Source organism: Olea europaea, unplaced genomic scaffold, assembly GCF_002742605.1.
Source record: "Olea europaea var. sylvestris unplaced genomic scaffold, O_europaea_v1 scaffold1128, whole genome shotgun sequence".
Lineage (NCBI taxonomy): Eukaryota > Viridiplantae > Streptophyta > Magnoliopsida > Lamiales > Oleaceae > Olea > Olea europaea.
In genome coordinates, this window is record NW_019228659.1 from 59,643 (window position 1) to 82,591 (window position 22,949).

At 32.6% G+C, this 22,949-nt stretch overlaps 1 protein-coding gene across 1 annotated transcript; it reads left to right on the forward strand.

Moving 5' to 3' along the window:
- Window positions 1-20,077: 20,077 nt before the first annotated feature.
- Window positions 20,078-22,375, forward strand: LOC111373416 (ankyrin repeat-containing protein NPR4-like). Its single transcript, XM_022995956.1, has 3 exons — window positions 20,078-20,144; window positions 21,258-21,547; window positions 21,746-22,375. The coding sequence occupies exons 1-3, from the start codon at window positions 20,078-20,080 to the stop codon at window positions 22,373-22,375; spliced, it is 987 nt and encodes a 328-aa protein (XP_022851724.1).
- Window positions 22,376-22,949: the final 574 nt, after the last annotated feature.

Consider the following 22,949-nt stretch of genomic DNA (forward strand, 5'->3'; position numbering starts at 1 on the left):
AATATTTTGCTTATTTTTCAACGCAACGATCTCAAACCTTGGATCCTCTAACTTAAAAAAGCCAGTGAGGTTGATCACATAACAAAAGAGCAGTTGGATTGACATAGGTTATATGATATCGATTGGTGAACAATGTATTGATTCGTTAGAAAATATAATTAATGAGCAAATCTCACATTTTTTTAAACGGAATGCCCATCTTTTAACTTAAATGAGTTCAATTGATTGGTTCTCGAGGAATGGATGGGTCGTGACAGCGTATACTTGTGTTTATAGATAGAACGACAGAAGTGTCGTTTAACGGCTCTTGTACCATTATGTTGATTTCTCAAATATTTTGCTTATTTTCTAATGCAACGACCTCAAACTTTAGATCCCTTAACTTAAAAAAGTTAGAAAGGTTGATCACATGACAAAAAAGGTCGAATTGACATATTTTATACGATATCGAGTTGGTAAAATCATAAGCCATTGTATTGATTTGTAGAAAATATAATTAATGAGCACATTTCTCAACGTTTGTAAACGACATGCCTATCTTTCAACTGAAATTAGTTCAACTTATTGGTTTTTGGGGCATGAATGAGTCGTTGCTGCGTATACTCATGTTTATAGACAGAACGACACAAATGACGTTTAACGGCACTTGTGCCGTTCTAATGATTTCTCCGATATTTTACATCTTTTCTACTGTAATGACCTCAAGCATTGAACCCCCTAACTTAAGAAAATAAAAAATGTTGATCATGTGACAAATAACAGTAGAATTCACATAGATTATACGATATAGAGTTGAAGAAATCACAAATTGTTATTTACATTCGTTTGAAAATATAATTAATGAGTACATATCTCAAACTTTGTACACGACGTGTCCATCTCGCAACTGAAATGAGTTCAAGTCATTGATTATCGAGGGTAGGACGGGTTGTGGTGGCTCATATTAGTGTTTAAAGACAAAACGACACAAGTGACGTTTAATTGCACTTGTGCCGTTCCAATGATTTTTCCAATATTTTGCATCTTTTCCACTACAATGACCTCAAGTATTAGAACCCCTAACTTAAGAAAGTCAAAAATATTGATCATGTGACAAATAATCGTAGAATTAATATAGATTATCTGATATAGAGTTGGAAAAATCACAAGTCTTTATCTACATTCATTAGAAAATATAATTAATGAGCACATCTCTCAAACTTTGTACACGATGTGTCCATCTCGCAACTGAAATGAGTTCAAATCATCCATTATCGAGGATAGGACGGGTTGTGATGACTCATATTATTGTTTAAAGGCAAAATGACACAAGTGATGTTTAACGGCACTTGTGTCGTTCCGATGATTTTTTCGATATTTTGCATCTTTTCCACTACAATGATCTCAAGTATTAGACCCCTTAACTTAAGAAAGTTAGAAATGTTGACCATGTGACAAATAATGGTAGAATTCACATAGATTATACGATGTAGAGTTGGAAAATCACAAGTCATTATCTACATTCGTTAAAAAATATAATTAATGAGCACATCTCTCAAACTTTGTACAGGACATGTCCATCTCGCAATTGAAATGAGTTCAAATCATCGATTATCGAGGATAGGACGGGTTGTGGTGGCTCATATTAGTGTTTAAAGACAGAATGGCACAAGTGTCATTTTTTCGATATTTTGCATCTTTTCCACTACAATGACCTAAGTATTAGAACCCTTAACTTAAGAAAATCAAAAATGTTAATCATGTGACAAATAATGGTAGAATTCATATAGATTATACAATATAGAGTTGGAAAAATCACAAGTTGTTCTCTACATTCGTTAGAAAATATAATTAATGAGCACATATCTCAAAACTTTGTACACGAACTGTCCATCTCACGACTGAAATGAGTTCAAATCATCCATTATCGAGGATAGGATGGGTCGTAGCGACTCATATTAGTGTTTAAAGACAGAACGACTAATTTTTTTCGATATTTTGCATGTTTTCCACTACAACGACCTCAAGTATTAAACTCCCTAACTTAAGAAAGTCAGAAATGTTGACCATGTGACAAATAACAGTAGAATTCACATAGATTATACGATGTAGAGTTGAAAAATCACATGTCATTATCTATATTCGTTAAAAAATATAATTAATGAGCACATCTCTCAAACTTTGTACACGACGTGTCCATTTCACAACTGAAATGAGTTCATATCATCGATTGTCGAGGATAGGATGCATCGTGGGGCTCGCAGAATGACACAAGTGATGTTTAATGGCACTTGTACCGTTCCAATAATTTTTCCAATATTTTGCATCTTTTCCACTACAATGACCTCAAGTATTAGAACCCTTAACTTAAGAAAGTCAGAAATGTTGACCATGTGACAAATAACGGTAGAATTCACATTGATTATGTGATTTAGAGTTTGAAAATCACAAGTCATTATCTACATTCGTTAGAAAATATAATTAATGAGCACATCTCTCAAACTTTGTACACGATGTTTACATCTTGCAATTGAAATGAGTTCAAATCATCGATTATCCAGGATATGATGGATCGTGGTGGCTCATATTAGTGTTTAAAGATAAAACAACACAAGTGACGTTTAATGCTACTTGTGCCGTTTCGATGATTTTTTCGATATTTTGCATCTTTTCCACTACAACGACCTCAAGTATTAGAATCCTTAACTTAAGAAAGTCAGAAATGTTGACCATGTGACAAATAACGATAGAGTTCACATAGATTATACGATGTAAAGTTGGAGAAATCACAAGTTGTTCTCTACATTAGTTAGAAAATATAATTAATGAACACATTTCTCAAACTTTTTACACGACGTGTCCATCTTGCGACTTAAATTAATTCCAATCATCAATTATCGAGGATCGGACAAGTCGTGGCAACTCATACTAGTATTTAAAGACAGAACGACACAAGTGTCGTTACAAGCGACATTTAGCGACACTTGTGTCCTTCCAATGAATGGGTCATGATTTTATAGTCATGTTTATCGACAGAACAACATAAGTGTCATTTTCTTTATAGTAACGGCACTTGTGCCATTCTTATGAACAAATTATATTTCGATAATGGCACTTTGTGTCACCTTTTAGAACTTTCACTCAATAACGGCACAAGTGCCGTTCTCAATGATCTTTTCATCCACTAAACAATACTTGTGCGGCTCTTTTAGAACTTTTCATCTCAGTAACGACACAAGTGTCGTTCTCAATGGCCTTTCATCCTCAAGCACTGGATCTCTAAAGTACGCAAGAAAAGTAGATCATGTGACAAAGAACGATTGAGATGACATAGGGTATTTGATAAAAAGTTGATAAAGGAACGAGTATTTCTCTTATTTTCAACAAAATACGAGTAACGAGCATATCTTTCAATTTTTTTAAATGTCGTATCCACCTTACAACTTAAATGAGTTCAACTTATTATTTCTCAAGGCACAGAAGGGTTGTGGCTACTTAAACTCTTATTCATAGACAGAACGACACAAGTGCCGTTTTATTATTAGTAATGGCACTTGGGCTATTCTGTTGATTTCTCCTTTATTTTCGTTTATTTTCAATGCAACGACCTTTAGCATTGAACGCGCTAAGTTGTATCATTCTCATAGTAATAATAGAAGTTTATATTTCAGTAACGTCACTTGTGTCATTCTCTTATAATTTTTCATTTCAGTAACAGTACAAGTGTTGTTCTCAAGGAACGTGTTAGTGGAAACAAGGAGAACATGCTGGTGCTAAAATATGGATTATTGAACTAAGTTAACCCATTTGCTTGTAACGACATTTGTTCCATTCTCATAGATACTAATATAAGTCCAACAACGACACTTGTGTTGTTTTAATGAAAGTTTTTAATTCATCCAATATCACTTGTGCCATTCTCATGTACGTTTATAAGTCCAGAAATGACACTTATGCCTTTTTCTTGAAACATGACACAATAAAGATACACGCTAATATTTAACAAAAGACAAAGATATTCTACAGAAAAATCCATCTCCTGGAATAAAGTTATCTTATTGATATGTGCATTTTCAAATATAGTCTACAACTTTTTTACATTCTCCAAAATATCAAAATCCTCAAATTCGAGTAAAAAATATATATACCTTGAAACAAAATAATTTTGAGGGTTACTGTAAAACGCTAACCCTAAGCTCTAGTTACACTAGAATCATACCCTCCACCACTATAATTGCCATTATTTCAACCACTACCACTATACTAATATGTGCTTCCCCCACTCCGAATATAAAATCACGACCACCAAAATGCACACACCACGTCTACTTTTACCTCCATATGGAGCTTGACTTGTAAACCAAATCAGCCAATGGGTATCTCCTAATTGGCTTATCAAATCAACTGGTGGCTTTATTGATAACGTGAGTAATATAGGGAATATTAAGGCCACGAGCTGCCATATCTGTCGCAACCAAAATTAGTGTGTTTCCACTTTTAAAAGATTTCAAGGCTAGTTCTCTTTCTTGGAACAAAGGGTGAATCAAAGTCAAATCAAGTAATAATCAATGTAGCCGTAGTGATACAAGGTTTACACAACCAAAGAATATAATGATTCAATGAAGTTAAGGGGATACACAACCTTTTAAATTGCCAACTTATATACATTATTTATTAGGTCAAGTTCCAATCTATAAATAAGGGCACTGCAGTAAGAATAACAAAACAAAGTATGAAAAAATTCTGAAATCAACAAGTGTAAAGTTTAATAATGGGACTCATATAAAATAGGAACTACATTAAAATATAATATGAGAAATTTTACTAAAAATGCCGAATTATTTAAATCAAATTACTCATAATGCAACTCTCTAAGTTCAAGGTATATCAAATAACAAGCACATTTACATATCACAATTTCGGTTTATAGCAATGCTAATAAATGAATTTTTTTTAACCCATCATCTTCAAAACCCCAAATGTATCAAAAATCCATCCACATTAAAAAAAACTCAACTAAAACTAAACTAAGTATACAAATAAATCATGAAATCATAAAAAAAAAAAAGGAATTTTACACATTTTGATTATAAAACTACAGCAATGGAAGCACAAAATCACATTTCAAAATAACAAAAAGGAAAAGGAAAAAAAATAGAAAAAATTTACCTTTTTAGTTGTTCTAGCTTGTACCAAAGAGAGGATAATGTAATGTGAAATAAACTTGAATCAAAGAAAAAGTTTTTTGTAATAGTGAAGTATAGTGAAAATTAAGGTGAAGAAGACGGGTTCAGATTTGGGAAGTAAGGTTTCACAGTGAAAGTGAAGAAGAAAGAAGAAGGTGAAATGAAAGAAGTTGGGTGAATAATTTGATATAAATTGAAGGATGACTTTGCCATTTTACCAATTAAAACATTTTTTTTTATTCTATTTCAATGTTGGTCAAAGGCTATTTGTCCAAACTCATTCTCTAATGGCCAAATTCCCAATAATTAATTGGCCCAGTAGACATGTATGTGTCCAAATACCATTTAAAAAATCGGCCCAATTAAAAAAAATTGAAAGGTGGACCAATATCCAATATCTTTTCCAAATGGCCCAACTAACAATCACTTATGATTTTTCAAATGGGCCCATAAACATATTTACATGTCCAATAAACAATTGAATCAAATGGGCCATAAACAATTAGTTGTAGTATATTTCGAAAGGCCTAACAATTGACCAATTCAATAATAGTTGGAAAACAATTAATTATGAATTCCAAAGGCCCAGTAATTAATTCTCCAAAATTGGCCCATAAAACAATTACTTGTGCTTAACATTAAATTCTTGCATGAGTTGGCCCAACAACAATGGCTTGTGATTTTTAAATGGCCAAACAATTGAACCAAAAAAAATTACCCCAATAACAGAAAATGATACATAAGCAAATGGTTATGCTTTTAAAAATGGGCCCATAATCACTGACCTAGTAACTGAATGATAGTGAAATATACTAATGGCCCAATAAACAAATAATCCAATTGTATGGCTCAACAAATTAAAAAAATGTGATTTTAAAATGGGTCTAAGACTGCAACGAGTGTATTATCCCTTATATAATTCCAAAGTTCAAACCCAATAAAGGAAACGCGTCATTTAAAAACGACAGTCCCTTTTTCGTTCAAAAAATGGTCGTCTTCTTCCTCTATCAGGTTGAAATCAACCCAATACTGACACACTTCAAATTCAACCTTCTCCCCATCAAAACTCAAGTTTGAAAACACAAAGAGGTCAAAAGTGAATTCACGGAGAAATCTGAATTTATTATCAGAAAAAAATTTCCAGTCAGAAAAGATAGAATTCTACAGATTCATGGCAAAACACCAAGGCAGAGGTAATTTCTCACTATGATACCAAATGCTAGAAAAATCGATCCAGAACAAATATGCGGAAACTAATTGGATCAAAATTTCGGAAGATCACAGGGATCGTATCCATACCTCCAGCCATTGATGTCGTTCCAGAAGCTCTCCTTTATTCCAGGTAATGGCGCTTCCAAGCTCTCAACACTCTAATTAGATGGTGTATTTTGTATTTTGAGTTGTTGAGCTTGGGGACCAAAACCATCATATATATATATATATATATATATATATATATATATATAGCCAAAATTTCCATCAAATTATGGCTTAGGTTACTAACCCTTCAACACCAATGGTGTAAATGTTGAAACTCCAATGAATGTGGACTATCATTTGTCCCTTCAATTTCCGGATGAAGAAATGGAAATGGAAGATGAAATGTCACAGTATATGCAAGCTCTCACAACCCTAATTAGATGGTGTATTTTGTATTTCGAGTTGTTGAGCTTGGGGACCAAAACCATCATATATATATATATATATATATATATATATATATATAGCCAAAATTTCCATCAAATTATGGCTTAGGTTACTAACCCTTCAACACCAATGGTGTAAATGTTGAAACTCCAATGAATGTGGACTATCATTTGTCCCTTCAATTGCCAGATGAAGAAATGGAAATGGAAGATGAAATGTCACAGTATATGTATCTGTTTTCTGTTTGTAACTGTTTGTGCATATAAAATCGGAGAAAAGAGTGAATTTCATCTGTGGTCACTGAATTTTAAGTAAAGTTTCATTCTAGAAATTTTTGTTGATGCTAATCTAATCTGTGAGAGTTGGGATGAACATAGAGAAATGAAAACCGTATCTTGGCGAAGCTAACCTTGGTGGGGAGAGGGGGATTGATCACGTTCTCTCTTTCACTTGCATATGCAACTGGGCTTTTGTAACCATGGAAGTGTCTCACTCTCTTTGCTTGTTTTCTCAGATCTGAGCATAACATTTATAAGTTAACTCTATAAGCTTTCCCAAACATGCTCTGAATCTTCAGAAAATGAAAAAAAAAATTCCAAACTCAAGACTGAGGCAACAGAAAGATAGGATATTGCGTAAGGGTGGTTACCCTCTCTTTTTGCCAATGGTTGCACAAAATCAACATCTCTATAAGTATTATGCCCTAGGTCTAATCAACTTTGGACATAAATACTTTTGATATATAATTAATGCAATTTAATGGTGGATCTATTATTTAATTAATAGACAATTAAATAAATAATTGAGTCTGTAGATTCAAATCTTCATAATTTGTTAATCACAAGGAGTTGTGATTGTGAGATACAAATTACATCTTATTGAATCTTAAATCGTCTGTGGTCGTAAGTAATAACGAGATACGGATATCGATATTACGAATAGACCATCACGTGTGGCATTTCTTACTTGTGAAGTAAGTAGCTGATCTCACAAGCTAAAGTGTGGTGTCACTTAAATGAACACGTGGATGTTTTGTTATAGAACAAAACATTGGAGACCCGCCGAGAGATTCCACATGGATAACTATCTGAGTGTCGGTGGTTAATCTCTAACGTTCGATAGTGAAATGTCACAGTATATTGCTATAATACATTGCTAGATGTCAATCTGGGACGGCGAGTGTGAATTGATGATAAATTAAAAGGGTGTTTTAATTTATCAATTTTAATTAGATCAAAATAATATTTCACGTCGTTAGGTATCGTGATCGGGAACCTGATGGGTCGTACACAAAAGAGAATTGAAAAATTGTAATTTGTCAATTAATTAATTTAACAATCGTTAGATAAATTAATTAATTGGTTTGGTTATTTATAGGCCCGAATTAATTAATTGGATTAATTAATTCACGGACCAGATTTAATTAAATGGATTAATTAAATATTGGACTAGACCAGACCAAGCCCGTTTGGGCTTATATAAATATATGGCTAGGGTTTTCAATCCATATTGTTTTTCTCATAATTATTCTTGCTAGCACAGGAGGAGAAAACCCAGATAGTTGCAATCTTGTTCTCTGTGTGGATCACCATTGGAGGCTGGACAATTGGACAGCTGCGGGTAGTGAATCAAGATTGCTAGAATGAAAAGAATAGCAAAGAAGTTTGCAGATCTGGAAAATGTACAATCTTATCTCAATTTTTATCTAAACACAAAGGCGATTCTTGGTGGGAATCGAAATCTGTTTTAATTTTTTGCTGTGCATGTTAAGTAGATTCCCAACAGTGGTATCAGAGCCTACTTTGTGTTTGTTAGAAATTGCTTTGCATGTTGGAACAATTAAAAATTAATTGTTTTTCTTGTTTTAGCAATTAAGAAAATAATTTTTAATATTCAGAATTTGATTTTGAATATAAAATAATATTTGGATTGGAATAATTAAAAAAAAGGGTTGGGCTGCAACGGTCGGCACCGATCGGGAGAGGGGCAGTGATGGGGGTCGAACGGCAGGCGCCACTACAACCAGGAGCGATGTTGCTGCGGTGCCTATCGCAGCTTCAGCAGCGGCATCGCTGCCGCTGTCTTCAACAGTGCAAAAGCGTTGCTGAATGTGGTAGCGCTTTCACGCTGCTTGGGAGTGGGCAAGAGCCCACCACCTGAAGGCGGCGAGTCTTGCTTAGTAAATGCAGCGCCGGTGATGATGCCAACGCCTGGAAAAAAAAATTGCAGTTTTAGGGTTTCTACAGAAAACGGGAGGAATGTTTTGGAGGTGGGGGTCTGTCATGCGATTTATGAAATTGTAAGGCCCCGCCTACAATTTAGTAGTAAGGGTCAGTTTTGCAATTTCTGAACTATGACTTGTTATGAAATTTTCAAAATATGAAGGGCCTGCTTGAAATTTACGAAATTGAGAGGTCTTGAGTATAATTTGAAAATGGGTCAAAATGTAAATTTCAAAAGGGGATTTGAATTTAAATTTTAAAATGGTTTTAAATTTGATTTTAAATGGGTTTGACCTATAATTTCAATTTTTGACCCGAATTAAAATTTCATTTAAAATTGACAACTTTTTATATTTTTGTTAAAATTAGATTTTAACTTCAATATTAAACTTTGACCCTTAATTGGATTTTATTTTATTTAGGAGTTTTATTCTAAATTAAAATGTTAATTCAATTTAAGTTAGAATTGGGTTCTAATTTAGTATTTAATTAAATTTTGATTTTAATTAAATTATCCACCCTAATATATTCTTAAAATTAGAGTTAGACCCTAATTTGATATTTAATTAGAATTTGATTTTAATTAAATTTTCTTGCCCTAAAATTCATTCTTGGAATTAGAGTTAGACTCTAATTTAATATTTAATTAAACTATGATTTTAATTACCCTAAATCTTGAAATTAGAGTTGGACTTTAATTTTGCTATTTAATTGAAACTTGATTTTAATTAAATTCAACCGCCTTAAATTTTGAAAATATAGTTGGACTCTAATTTGGTAATTAATTAAAATTTGATTTTAATTAGATAGTTTCTCCCCATAATTGTGGAATTGGAGTTGGATTCTAATTCGGTATTTAATTAAAATTTGATTTTAATTAAATATGCCCGCTAATTAAATAATTGATTAATATGATTAATTAATTATTTAATTATTCCGATCCATTTGTCTAAAAGAGTTTAGACAATCTTAATTGCTAGAAACTTGAAACGTATTAGCATATAATGTTAAATATTATATATACATACATTTATGTGATGAATGTATTATTAGTGGATGATTATGGATTCGACCATATGGTTGTGTTGAATGATTGATTCTTATTCTTGTTGTTTTGTGGGCCTTTAAGCCCGTTATTATTGTTATTATTTTGGGCCTGTGAGCTCTTAATTATTTTGGACCTGCGAGTCCGTTATTATTATTGTTGCTATGGGCCTGCAAGTCCAATTTTATTTAGGCATGCGTGCCAACTAGTATAGGATATATGTTGCAGCTAGACTAATTGAAGAAACAAGAAGAGGAGAAGACCATGGAGATGGTGCATTGATATTGTTCAATGCTATACCCCCTAAGAATTGACCAACTAGTCTTCCTTCCTTATGGTTCAGGAAGACTAGATAGTAAAATTCCATAATCGTCCACTCTATTATATTATGTTATATATATTTATTTGTATAGTAGATGTATAATAAAATATATATTATTATTACGATGAGACCTTTAAATGCAAAACCCCTCCATAAAATATTAAGTCACATTTATAATCGCCTTCCATCATTATAGTGAAAAACCAGAGTCCCAAATCGTCTCAACTTGTTGAGTACGCTCAAGGCTGGTCCATTAGGGATATGTTTGACACTATAAAATATTTGATATTTCTGAATGACAGGTTTGACTTAACTAAAATTTATCTTTTGTTGAGTACACTCAAGGAGATAAATTTTAAAGACATGTTAAGCTAACACATAAGATGTGTTAAAATAAAGAGTTGTCAGCTTAATGATCTGGGAGTTGTATGGAGATACAATTGATAATAGTACCTACCCAAATGTTATATTAAAGCTTGTTGAGTACACTCAAGGTCTTAATATAATAGATGCGATCCCAGCCCACTGGGAGTCAAGTATGGACTGCATAAATTTATTTAAGATGGTCATAAATTTTAATTAAACAGTGGGAGCATGATTAATTTAATAAAAGTCCATGTTAAATTAATTGATACATTTTATATATTATTCTTTTCCTTTTCGTCATTTACATTTATATTGAATCCTGAGTAACCATATGTTTTGAATGGCATACTGGACACCAACAACCAAATTAAATCTTTTCATTGGCACTACAATTTGAGAATTGTTCTCAAGTATAAGAAAGTTGGTTGTCCTTAAGTAGCCATTTTTCAGAGACACCTAGTGATGACTCGATTAAGGAAGAGGTGACTGCTATAATAAATGCAATGATGACAATAGTACTACAACATATGTGATATCTGCAACTATGTCACCTGAGTTACAAAAGCAACTTGAGAGTATAGATGTTAACACATATGATAATAATCATGTATGGAAGGATATGAGACTTTCATACAACTATACCAATGTAAAGTGACAAAAGAATCTTCAGTCAATTCTCATGTACTGAAGATGATTGACATGAGAAGTTTCTCAACTGAGTTCAATCATTAACTGTGAACTAAATATTGACTTAGCTCTGCAATCTCTATCATAGAGTTAGTCATACTAATTATGAATTATGATATGAATAAGCTCGAATGCATACTCATTAAATTGTTTAACATGCTTAGGATTGTTAAGCCCTTTATCAAAATTGGTAGTGGGCAAACCATTGATTCCTCTAAGGGTATTAAGAGGACATCTAACGGGGCTTTGGGAAAGCATCCAATATGGTTAAGACAGTTTAAGCGAAGGACAATACCAAATCTAATGACCCTTGGTTTCATTATAGAATGAAAGGTCATTGGAAAGAATATAGCGTGGCTTATGTCTACTTCACGAGTTTCTTAGGTATTTGATACCAGATATAAATCTCATATTTATACAAATATGGAGAAACTAAATAGAAGTAGACCACTTTGAAAGGGAAAAGTTGACATACACGTTGGCAATGAGCAAAGGTAGCTGCATTGCCTGTATGAATATACTTGTTGCCATTGCCTTTTGGTTTAGTATTGGAATTAGAGAAATGTCGCTTTAAACCAACCATAGCTGGAACATTAAAATGAATTTCATGTTCAGACATGAACTATTTTAATGTTAAGGACAATAACTGTTCTTGTTTATTTTGATAAGGATCCTAATGGCTATGGTAAATTACAAAACGACGTTTATATTCTTTAATACTAAAGATTCTATAATGAGTATAGAAATTATAAGGCATAAATGCTATAATCTAATTATTACCTAAATCTGGCATGGCGGACTTTGTCATATAAATGAAAAGCAATTCCAAAGTTACATAGAGATGTATACTTGGGATTAATTGATTTTGACAAGTACAAATTATGCATGTCTGACACAATAACCAAATCTTCTTTTACTTGAAAAGAAGAAAGGTCAGCATAATTACTGGTCTAATGCATAGTGATGCATATGGACTTGTGTCAATTAATGTCAGGTAATGTTTCTCTTATTTCATCAATGATCATGTATACTTGATGAAAACTCAAACATGAAACTCTTGAAAAGTTAAAGGGATTCACACTAGAATTAGAGAAATAAATAAGTAAATATACCCTCACATTAAGATTCGATCAAGTGAGAGTATCTTAAAAAATAAAAACTAGATTATCTAAGAGAGAATGAGATTTTCTTATAGTGGACTCCTTCATATACACTGCAGCAAGGTGGTGTATCTAAAAGGAGGAATCGTTAATTATTAGATATAATGTGATTAATAACAAGCCATGCAAATCTCCCAAAATTGTTTTGGAGTCTTGCATTGATTGCAGTGTGCACCACACTAAATCATGTCCCATCTAAATTGGTCGACAAAACTCCATACGAGTTATGGAAATGCAATAGTCTCAATTTATCTTATATGAAAGCTTGGGGCCTTGACACTTATTTGAAGCGCCTTGAATCGGATAAGTTTGATGCTAAATCTGATAAATACGTATTTGTGGGGATATTCAAAGCAGATATTTGAATATAAATTCTATTATCACGAAGAAAGTTTTCCTCTCACGACATATCGTCTTCTTAGAGAAAATGTTTGCTCTAGGGGAGGACAGTGGGAGCAAAATAGAACATGAAAGAGTTCAAGAGTCTACAAATATAGTTAGCCAAGTAGATGAATTCGAGTTTGATCCCATATCTGATATGGGACATACTCTTGATCAGGAAGTAAAGACTCCTGAGGACATGTCAGCTCTATGTGAATCTAGTAGAATCATTCGACCTTCAAGAAGGTGTAAATCCATGATTACTAATCATGTATTACTGATCCAGGATAATGAACCTGCTAGTTGCACCAAAATATAGTCAAGTGTTAACTTAAAAGAGACAGCAAGAGGCTATGATACTCGAGATGAACTCGACGTATGTGAATAAGGTATGGACCTTGGTCAAGCCTCTGATGGAATAAAACACATAAGTTTTTGTAAATAGTTTACAAGGAAAAGGTTGATATGGATGGGAATATCCATATACACAAAGCAAGGCTAGAAGCAAAGGTTAAGTGTTGACCTTGTTGAAACCTTTCTCCTGTAGCCTTGCTGAAGTCCATTCGGGTTTTGCTTGCAATAGTTGCATACCGTGATTATAGGTTAAGAGAAATCTCTTGGAGCTGAAATCTTCGATTTGATGAAAAATCAAAGTGTTTGATTTTATCAAATTTGAAGACGAATTATGTTGTTTACAAGAAGATAGTGGGAGCATTGTCGTATTCCTAATATTATAGAAAACGACATCCCTATGTTTCAATCGTTGAAATAATGGTTTTTAAAGGATTTATTCATGAACGATATGGAATAAGCAACTTGATCTATAGAGATAGATTTAGAAAATTGCCTAACTCATCCCAATTTACATAGATGAAATCTTGAGAAGATTTCATATGGAGAAACTGGTTTACTCTTAAGCGGAATGTTGGAAATGTTCCAAACATGAATCAATCGTTGATTCAATAGTAGAAACCTAATACACGATTACTTCAGAAGTAGCAAAAAGTTGCAATCTGGATCATGATGTTCATAAATGAACTTGGAGTAGTTCCTGATATTGTGGATCACATGGCATTGTATTATGAAGACAATAGAGCCATTGCAAAAGCGAATGAACTAAGGTCTCATCAATGATCCAAACATGTATTAAGGCGGTATAATCTCATCAGAGAGATAATACATAGACATGAAGTAAAGAGAAGAACAAATTCCCACATTTAACAATATTGCAGATCCACTGACAAAGAGTTGTCGTAGCATAAACATCATTGTTTAGTTTGAATAGACATTAATATAAGGTGGGATACATAAGTGATTGGATCTAGTGCAAGTGGGAGTTTGTAAGTATTATGCCCTAGGTCCAATCAACTTTGGACATAAATACTTTTGATATATAATTAATGCAATTTAATGGAAGATCTATTATTTAATTAATAGACAATTAAATAAATAACAGAGTCCGTAGATTCAAATCTTCGTAATTTGTAATCACAAGGAGTTGTGATTGTGAGATACAAATTACATCTGATTGAATCTTAAATCGTTCGTGGTCGTAAGTAATAACGAGATACGGATATCGTTATTACGGATAGACCATCACGTGTGGCATTTCTTACTTGTGAAGTAAGTAGCTGATCTCACAAGCTAAAGTGTGGTGACACTTAAATGAACAAGTGGATGTTTTCTTATAGAACAAAATATTGGAGACCCGCCGAGAGATTCCATATGGATAACTATCTGAGTGTCGGTGGTTAATCTCTAATGTTCGATAGTGGAATTGGTCCTTTGGCTTGGGGTCGTCATGATACCTTATATGAGGACAGTCATACTTCGACGGTGTTGGATGTTGCTTTACAAAGGACCGCTAATACGACATTGTTCGGGTACGTCAAGAATCGAATGAAGGTCGTGATTGATCAATAAAGAATTCGTCACTCTTAGATAGTAGGAGATTATGATCTGCATTTCATTCAATTAAGTCGATGATGAAATCCTTGGCCAAGGTGCACTCATAAGTCGAAAATGAGTTTTCGACTTATATTGACTTAATAGTGGAGTGAAAGATATGATCGTTAACCGAGATTGCCACACTTTCATATCTTGTAATTGATCGGATCATATTGACAAAGGGATTATAGTTTCATGATAAACGAACGAGTTTGGTTTTGTCATACCACGTGACATTTCCCATCACATGTATTGCCATAACACATTATTAGATGTCAATCTTGGATGGCGAGTGTGAATTGATGATAAATTAAAAGGGTGTTTTAATTTATCAATTTTAATTAGATCAAAATAATATTTCACGTCGTTAGCTATCGTGATCGGGAACTTGATGGGTCGCACACAAAAGAGAATTGAAAAATTACAATTTGTCAATTAATTAATTAACAATCATTGGATAAATTAATTAATTGGTTTGGTTATTAATAGGCCCGAATTAATTAATTTGATTAATTAATTCACGGACCGAATTTAATTAAATAGATTAATTAAATATTGGACCGGACCAAGCCAGACTCGTTTGGGCTTATATAAATATATGGCTAGGGTTTTCAATCCATATGGTTTTTCTCATAATTATTATTGCTAGTACAAGAGGAGAAAACCCTAGTAGCTACAATCTTGTTCTCTGTGTGGATCACCGTTGGAGGCTGGACAATTGGACAGCTGTGGGTAATGAATCAAAATTACTGGAACGAAAAGAATAGCAAAGAAGTTTGCAGATCTGGAAAAGGTACAATCTCATCATAATTTCTATCTAAACACAAAGGCGATTCTTGATGGGAATCGAAATCTGTTTTAATTTTTTGCTGTGCATGTTAAGTAGATTTCCAACAATATCAACAACCTTTTTTTCTTTTCGGCAGTTAGCTGAATGCTGTTCATTTAAAAAAGAATTCTTTTGGAGTTCTTTTAATTCAGAAACTCCTCCTATTTTCAAAGTCTAAGTTGTATGTTATTGTCCGTATTGGAATGAGAAAATTAATGAGCTTGCTAATATGTTGTTTGAATTGCATATTTGCATATGAACCTTTATTTAAAAGTAACATATTCGGGTAATAATTTGATTATGCAGAAGCAAATATTTGGAAGCCATTTGTGCCAACTTATGCTAAAATATGAGCATCTTTTATCCTTTAGCTATAACTAATTTCACATGGGATTGATTATTTATGCACTTTACAAGTCCAAATGTTTGAAAAAAGATAAAACTAAGTGTAACTTAAAGTGCAGAAGTGGTCTAATTAGATGAGTTAGCAACATCCATTGTGGGACATTAATCTTGGTGCCTCTTTCATATTTTATTCGGCCACAATTTTCATTTTTGCAGCATTCTCTATGGTTTGAATTATGTTAGTGTACAATCAATTTCTTAGTTGCATCTTTGAAAAATTTCTTGATGCAATCGTCAAGGTGACTTGTAATTAGGAATGTTAAATTTTTGCATCTCACAATCAATTCTCTAGCTCATATACTAAATTGGTCTAATGACTTTAATATGGCATTCTTCTAGCCTTTTTTTGGCATTGTCTCCAATTTCTAATGTGGATAATTAGATGGTAGAAGTAAGACAAATTCTTTTCTAAATATATAGTGAAATATTATCGTTGTATACTATAACCAAAACTAGTATTTTTTCATTATACATGTGAATTGATTGGGTTAGATTACACGGAGATTCTATGATTTTATTTTGGGAAAACGGTTAAAAGATTTAACCTTCAATAATGTGCTTAATTGATATTTTAAAAGAGGTTTCAATATAACTCTTACTAATAATAGTGATTTTATTATTATTATTCAATTTGGACATGTAACTTATATTTTGATGTTAGATTATCTTATAATAATACTACCATGTACCATGATCAATTTGATTTAAGTCTCGAAAGCTTTAAATATTAATAATTAAAATAATAAATTTGGCATTTAATTATTTATAATTTTATATGAGCCCTCATAATTTTAAGCTATTAAAATGAATGCATGTGAAATGATAAATTCGAGCTATATTCTCTATTTGCTAGAATTTTACATATTTGTGTTTAATCGCAACAATATTTCTTTTATGGAATATATGATGTACTATATTTGAAAATTAGTTTTGGTCTAATTAAATTTTGACACGGTGTTTAGCTAATTTGGAGTACAAAATTGCATATATTATGTGTCCAATGCTTATTTTATTACTATGAAGGCATATTTACTTAGATGAAAAATAAAATATAACAAATAAATTTAAATGAGAATTTAAACTTACCTAATTTTCAATAAAGTCCTTAAAGTTGGTTCACAAGTTCCCTGTATGGCATGTTTAGTTTCCTCCAAGGTATGGTGCAAGTATCTTAAATCATATGAGGTAAATGTGGTGAGAATGTGAATTTGATTTGTGATATTGTTTTGACCTTTTTCATGTTTAATCACTCTTACTTCGACAGATATAATAAATATAATCAATTATTTGTTTATAATTTACTGTTGTGGAAAATTAATTTTGCGAATGTGTTTAATAAGAATTTGCGGATCTATTGATGGATGAAAATCATGAAAGTGTGAGGTTGGTAAACATTTGCATCAACCATCTTCTAACAATGTTGGATCCTATTGGAAGAGATAAACAGTAAGACATATATTTATTCAATTAAAGTTGTATATCTTTGAAACATGGGGGTGTTAAAAATTTTACTTTATATTTTATTGTTCTTAATTGAAAAACTGATTTTTGAAAAGTGTTAAAAAAAAAAAAAAACTAAATTGTAGACGTGTAGGTGAAATACAAGAGCTCAATGGATGCATCTGTTTAAATGTGTTACTAGAAATCAATTTCAAGATCTCATATGTTTATCTTATTATAATTAAATATATTTTATTAACATTTTGAAAAGTTAAATGATTTTGCACATGTGCAAATATGCAAGCGGAGAATAAAAACTTTGCAAATTGATGGTACCAAATTATTGTCTAAGAGGGACATAAATAAATTGTAGTCCAATATGGACATACATAAATCATCGAGGGAATGAGTTTGAGCCCATTAGATAGCTCCCTCTTGGAGTAACTCAACCTCTGTGATTGAAGATTCCATGAAGAAGGTTCAATGTGGTAAAGATAACCCGTACTGCGTGACTCGTAATAGCACTATTTTATCTGTGTTCATCCCTATGGTGATAGTGCTAATAATAAAATGTGATGTTAAGAAATGTTTAACCCAAAATGAGTATCGAGGCGAGAATTATCGTGAGGAGGTTACACGCACCCTTAGAGGACTCACCTGAGTAAGGGTTGTCATGAGGCTGTGGCTATGAGATTGAGCTATTCCTCAGAGACTCTTACTAGAATCACTACAAAAAAATGCGGCTTCAGAGATGGAAATTTTTATCGCAGATGCCTTAAATTTCGTCGCTAACGACTTTCACAAATGAATTTGATCGGTTGGGAGGAAATCCGTCGATAATATGCTTGCCGCTAATTTAGCGAGAATTACTCACGTCGTCGGTAATTTAGCAACGGAAGCAGCAGTCGGTGTTTACCTACGACTATTTCTGTCGCTAATTAGACAAAATCTCGTCGCAAATTAGCTACGGATTATGTCCATTTATGATTACCAAAGAATTTTCGTCACTATTTCCATTGCTAATTTGAATTAAAATCTTAAAAAAATATGATTTATTTTAATAATTATTTTCTTAAAAAATTCATACATTAAAGTTCAAATTAAAAGTTGAAATCCAATAATCAAGATCATCAAAGAAGTGAGCAACCTATTCATCTACGAATATCTTAAAAAACAAGATTTGATACATATTCATTGGTCCTTGTTAACATAGTTGCCAGACCCGACCTGGATGTCGACCCGAACAATGTAGTGGGTCAACGGGTCAGTGGTTTAACCGGTGACCTGGTGGCTCAACCGGCCGGTCAATTCCTATAAAAAAATATTATTCTCTAATATTGTGTCAATAACCTTCTAAAACAATATATACTACTATCCAATTCACCTTCTAAAACAATACTACTCTCAAGGACATTGCCAAAATATGGTTACACATGAACTTTATGGCATGTCAAATGCTTGATCAATGGAATAGAATTACACGGGCCAACAAAAATTTGAAACACAAAACAATAATTTAATATATCATAATGCACATCACATCCTAGGAAAATTTCCCAAAACACAGGGAGTCTATAAACATCTGTCACAATTTACAAATACATAAATTATAAAGCAGAGCAATTATCCAAGAATAATCTTCACTAGTATTCTTGAAAATTTAAATAGTTAAGGGTAAAAGATCATATGTTGAAGGGTGCATTCACACATCATATACAAGACCAAATAAAAAAAGTTATCATGCACAAGATTGTCTCATTATCTGTAGCAAAATATCAATGAAAACCAATAAAACATGTTAGGAAAATGCGGCTTTATAAGTGGCAATTTGCCTGATGATGAGATCTGGCTCTATTCCTACCGTTGTATGAAGGGTTACATTTTCTAGTGATATATATGAGACTTGACGCTTCGTTTGGCCTGTGTGACTGTTCATTCTGTTTGACTTTTCGAGTGAGGTTCGAGAGAGTTCTTCTGTGTTCTTGAGTTAGGTTTTCTGCTTCCCTATTTTCTGTAATCGATCTTCTCATTCGATTAGTATATTGAAGGTTTCAATCACTGAACGTTTTTATATTCTTGAGTGATACTTAGAGTCTTCATGTGTTGAGGTTAGAGATTTGGTTTGTTGATTCGTTGTGGGTTTGAGGCAAATCTATGGTTTCCTTGAAGAGATAAGTCTTTTTTCTGTGTATTCTTGTAGTGATTGAACTCTGTAACCTTCGATTGCCTATTTTTGGGGCTTTAGTGCAACCGAGAAATATCCATTTTGATTGGATGCTCAACAAGGGATTAGATGCTTAGTCACTGAACCTCTGGGGCTTCGGCCGAAAAATCTTATTGTGTTCTTTACTTTCTACAAGTTTAATTTCTGTTTTTTTGATCGATTGAATCTTGCAACTTATTATGTGGGTTTTTCGCCCCCTTTCAATTTGAAACTGCAATTTAGTTCAGAAACATAAAAATGGCTGAATGTCTTTACCCACTTACACCTCTTGAATTTTTCGAAGACAAGCCATCCACGCTGACATGTATGGTATGAAATCTTTTTATTTGAAAGGGACAAAATAGGACTGACTACCCACGTAAAATTATTTTCTATTTTTTGTTCAAGTGACAAAATAGGTCTGACTATTTTCACATATTAATGCGCTTGTTTTTCTTTTTGAGCAGATATTGCTTTAAAGATGTTAAATAAAAATACAAGAAAAGCTACTTCAATAGCGATAAGCACATAAAGTGCTTTACAAGCTTTAGCTCAAAAACCTTTATCGTACAATCTCAAATTTCAAGGACGGATATGGGAAAGACTTGTTAGCATCATTGCTACTATACCTTATATTTCATGTAAGACCATAAACCTTTCTCACTCTTTTCCACAAGTTAGACCAATCACTTATCAAAAAAATTTCTACTTACTAGATAAAATTAATCCTTAGATTATTGCCTTATTGATGATGATGTTGTAATTTTGTCCTTATCACTCGTTCACTTCAATATATACTTATTATTATACAAATAGAAAATTAGTTTTTTCTACTTCTCAAAGTTGATTGTAATATTAGGCTATTCACTAAACAAATTGGAATTAACAATGGGATGGACGATGTATCAGGATTAATCATTAGAGATCTTATGTTAAAGTTGATAATAGGAAGAACGAAAAAACTATATATACAGTTAAAATACTAATTTTCCAATATATACATCAACCGTTTCAAAAAGGAGTTTTAATTCGTTAAAACTAAATCGATCATAAAAATATTTTTTAACTGAATATACCACCGAATATGTGTTGAAGCTTCTTCAATTGTACCCTTAATCTTTAACTTTTTTTTCTCCGTATTGATAATTAAGATTTCTAATCATCCCACCTTATATTAATGTCTATTCAAACTAAACAATGATGAATTTCAGAACCATCTAGCGAATGCTACATTACTCCTAGTTTTTCGAAATCTTTGGGTTTGTAGTCCACACGTTAATTTTGCTTGGATGTTTAGATTTCAAAAGGATAAATAGCTCACTTCAAATGCGGAGACAAGCCAAAAAGTTGGTAATGGGATTGTGGGAATAGATTCCAAAGACATTACTCGACTCCGACATCTTAAAGACTCAGATACTTCATGATGCTGCAAAAATAGGGAATGTCAAGTTTCTAACTCTGTTTACTCACTCAGTTCCTGAACTTACATGGAAAGTCAACTCAAAAAATAGATACTGCATATTTCACGTTGCTGTTATTAACAGACAAGAGAAAGTGTTCAGTCTCATATATCAGACAAGAGCTACTAAGGATTTTATTACATATTATATTGATGATGAAGGAAACAATAATTTGCACTTGGCTGGGAAATTATCACCTCCAAGCAGACTCAACACTGTATCAGCTGGGCCAACTCTTCAAATGCAGAGAGAGCTACTGTGGTTTAAGGTTAGAAATTAACATGGTCACAAGGCCCGTTCCCTTCGAAGAGAAGAGGAACACTTCATAGCATCATGGTAAATTGTATCATGAATATATGTGTATATATCCTAGTTTTTGGAAGTCTCCCATAGACTATTCTATGCAATACAAAAATTAAATTTTGGATGGTTTTGCAATATACATTAATTTGAGTAAGCTTTACAGGAGGTGAAGAAGATTGTACGGCCTTCCTATGTTCATATGAAAAACAATGAAGGCAAAACACCAAGGGAGTTGTTTACGGTGGAGCATGAGAATTTACGGAGAGCTGGTGAGAAATGGATGAAGGACACAGCAACTTCTTGCATGGTTGTGGTAACTTTAATTGCCACAATTGCGTTTGCTGCCGTCTTTACCGTACCTGAAAGGAATAAAGAAGAAACAGGCACTCCAATTTTCTTGACTGATGGGTGGTTCACAATTTTTGTTATATCTGATGCTGTGATAATGTTTAGCTCGACAGCTTCCATAATGATGTTCTTGTCTATCTTAATTTCACGATATGGAGAAGATGATTTTCTATTTTCATTACCAGCAAAGCTGATGGTTGGACTAATTACACTCTTTCCTTCAATTGTTTGCATGCTTTTAACATTTAGTGCAACCTTCTTTTTGGTCTACAAGGAAGAAAAACAAGAGATATTACCGAAACTTGTTGCTGCTCTAGCTGTGCTTCCAGTCACTTTATATGCAGTGCTAAATTGTAGGTTATGGATTGCCCTAATCGACTCAACATGCTGGGCATTATGTTTCGACCTGGTAAGCACAGGCTTTTTGATGGAGATCAAGACATAGATTAATATAGAATAAAGATGAAGTTAGATAGGATATTAAATTAGAGTCTAATTCAAATTATATTTATTTTAATTTGATTAGATTAATTTTAATACTTCAATAAAGTTTTAATTTATTCGAATTTTGATTTATTTTAGTTTCTTTCAATTTCTTGCTCTATAAATAAATTAGAGTTTCTTTCAATTTATTTTAGTTTAATTCAAGTCTTTTATTTTAACGTTCCTGCCATTGCCCGGAAGATTGAGGGAATGATTCTTTAACAATTGGATGAGCATTGGCTTCTGCAATCATTCAAATGTCAGTATTAGCAACTATCAAGCTTGCACATGCATAGTGTTATGAATTGATCGCAAGATGATGACAATAATGAAATAGACAAGAACAAAATAAAATCACCAAGATTTATATGTAAACCCAATATGGGAAAAAACCACAGCTTGAGGAAGGGAAATCTACTATAATCAATAATAATTTTGTTTACAATAAAATCTCAATATTCTCAATTAAGATCTAAAATTTTTAAGATGCTATATAAATGTTGTGGGAACAATACAACCCGTGACTTAAATATATA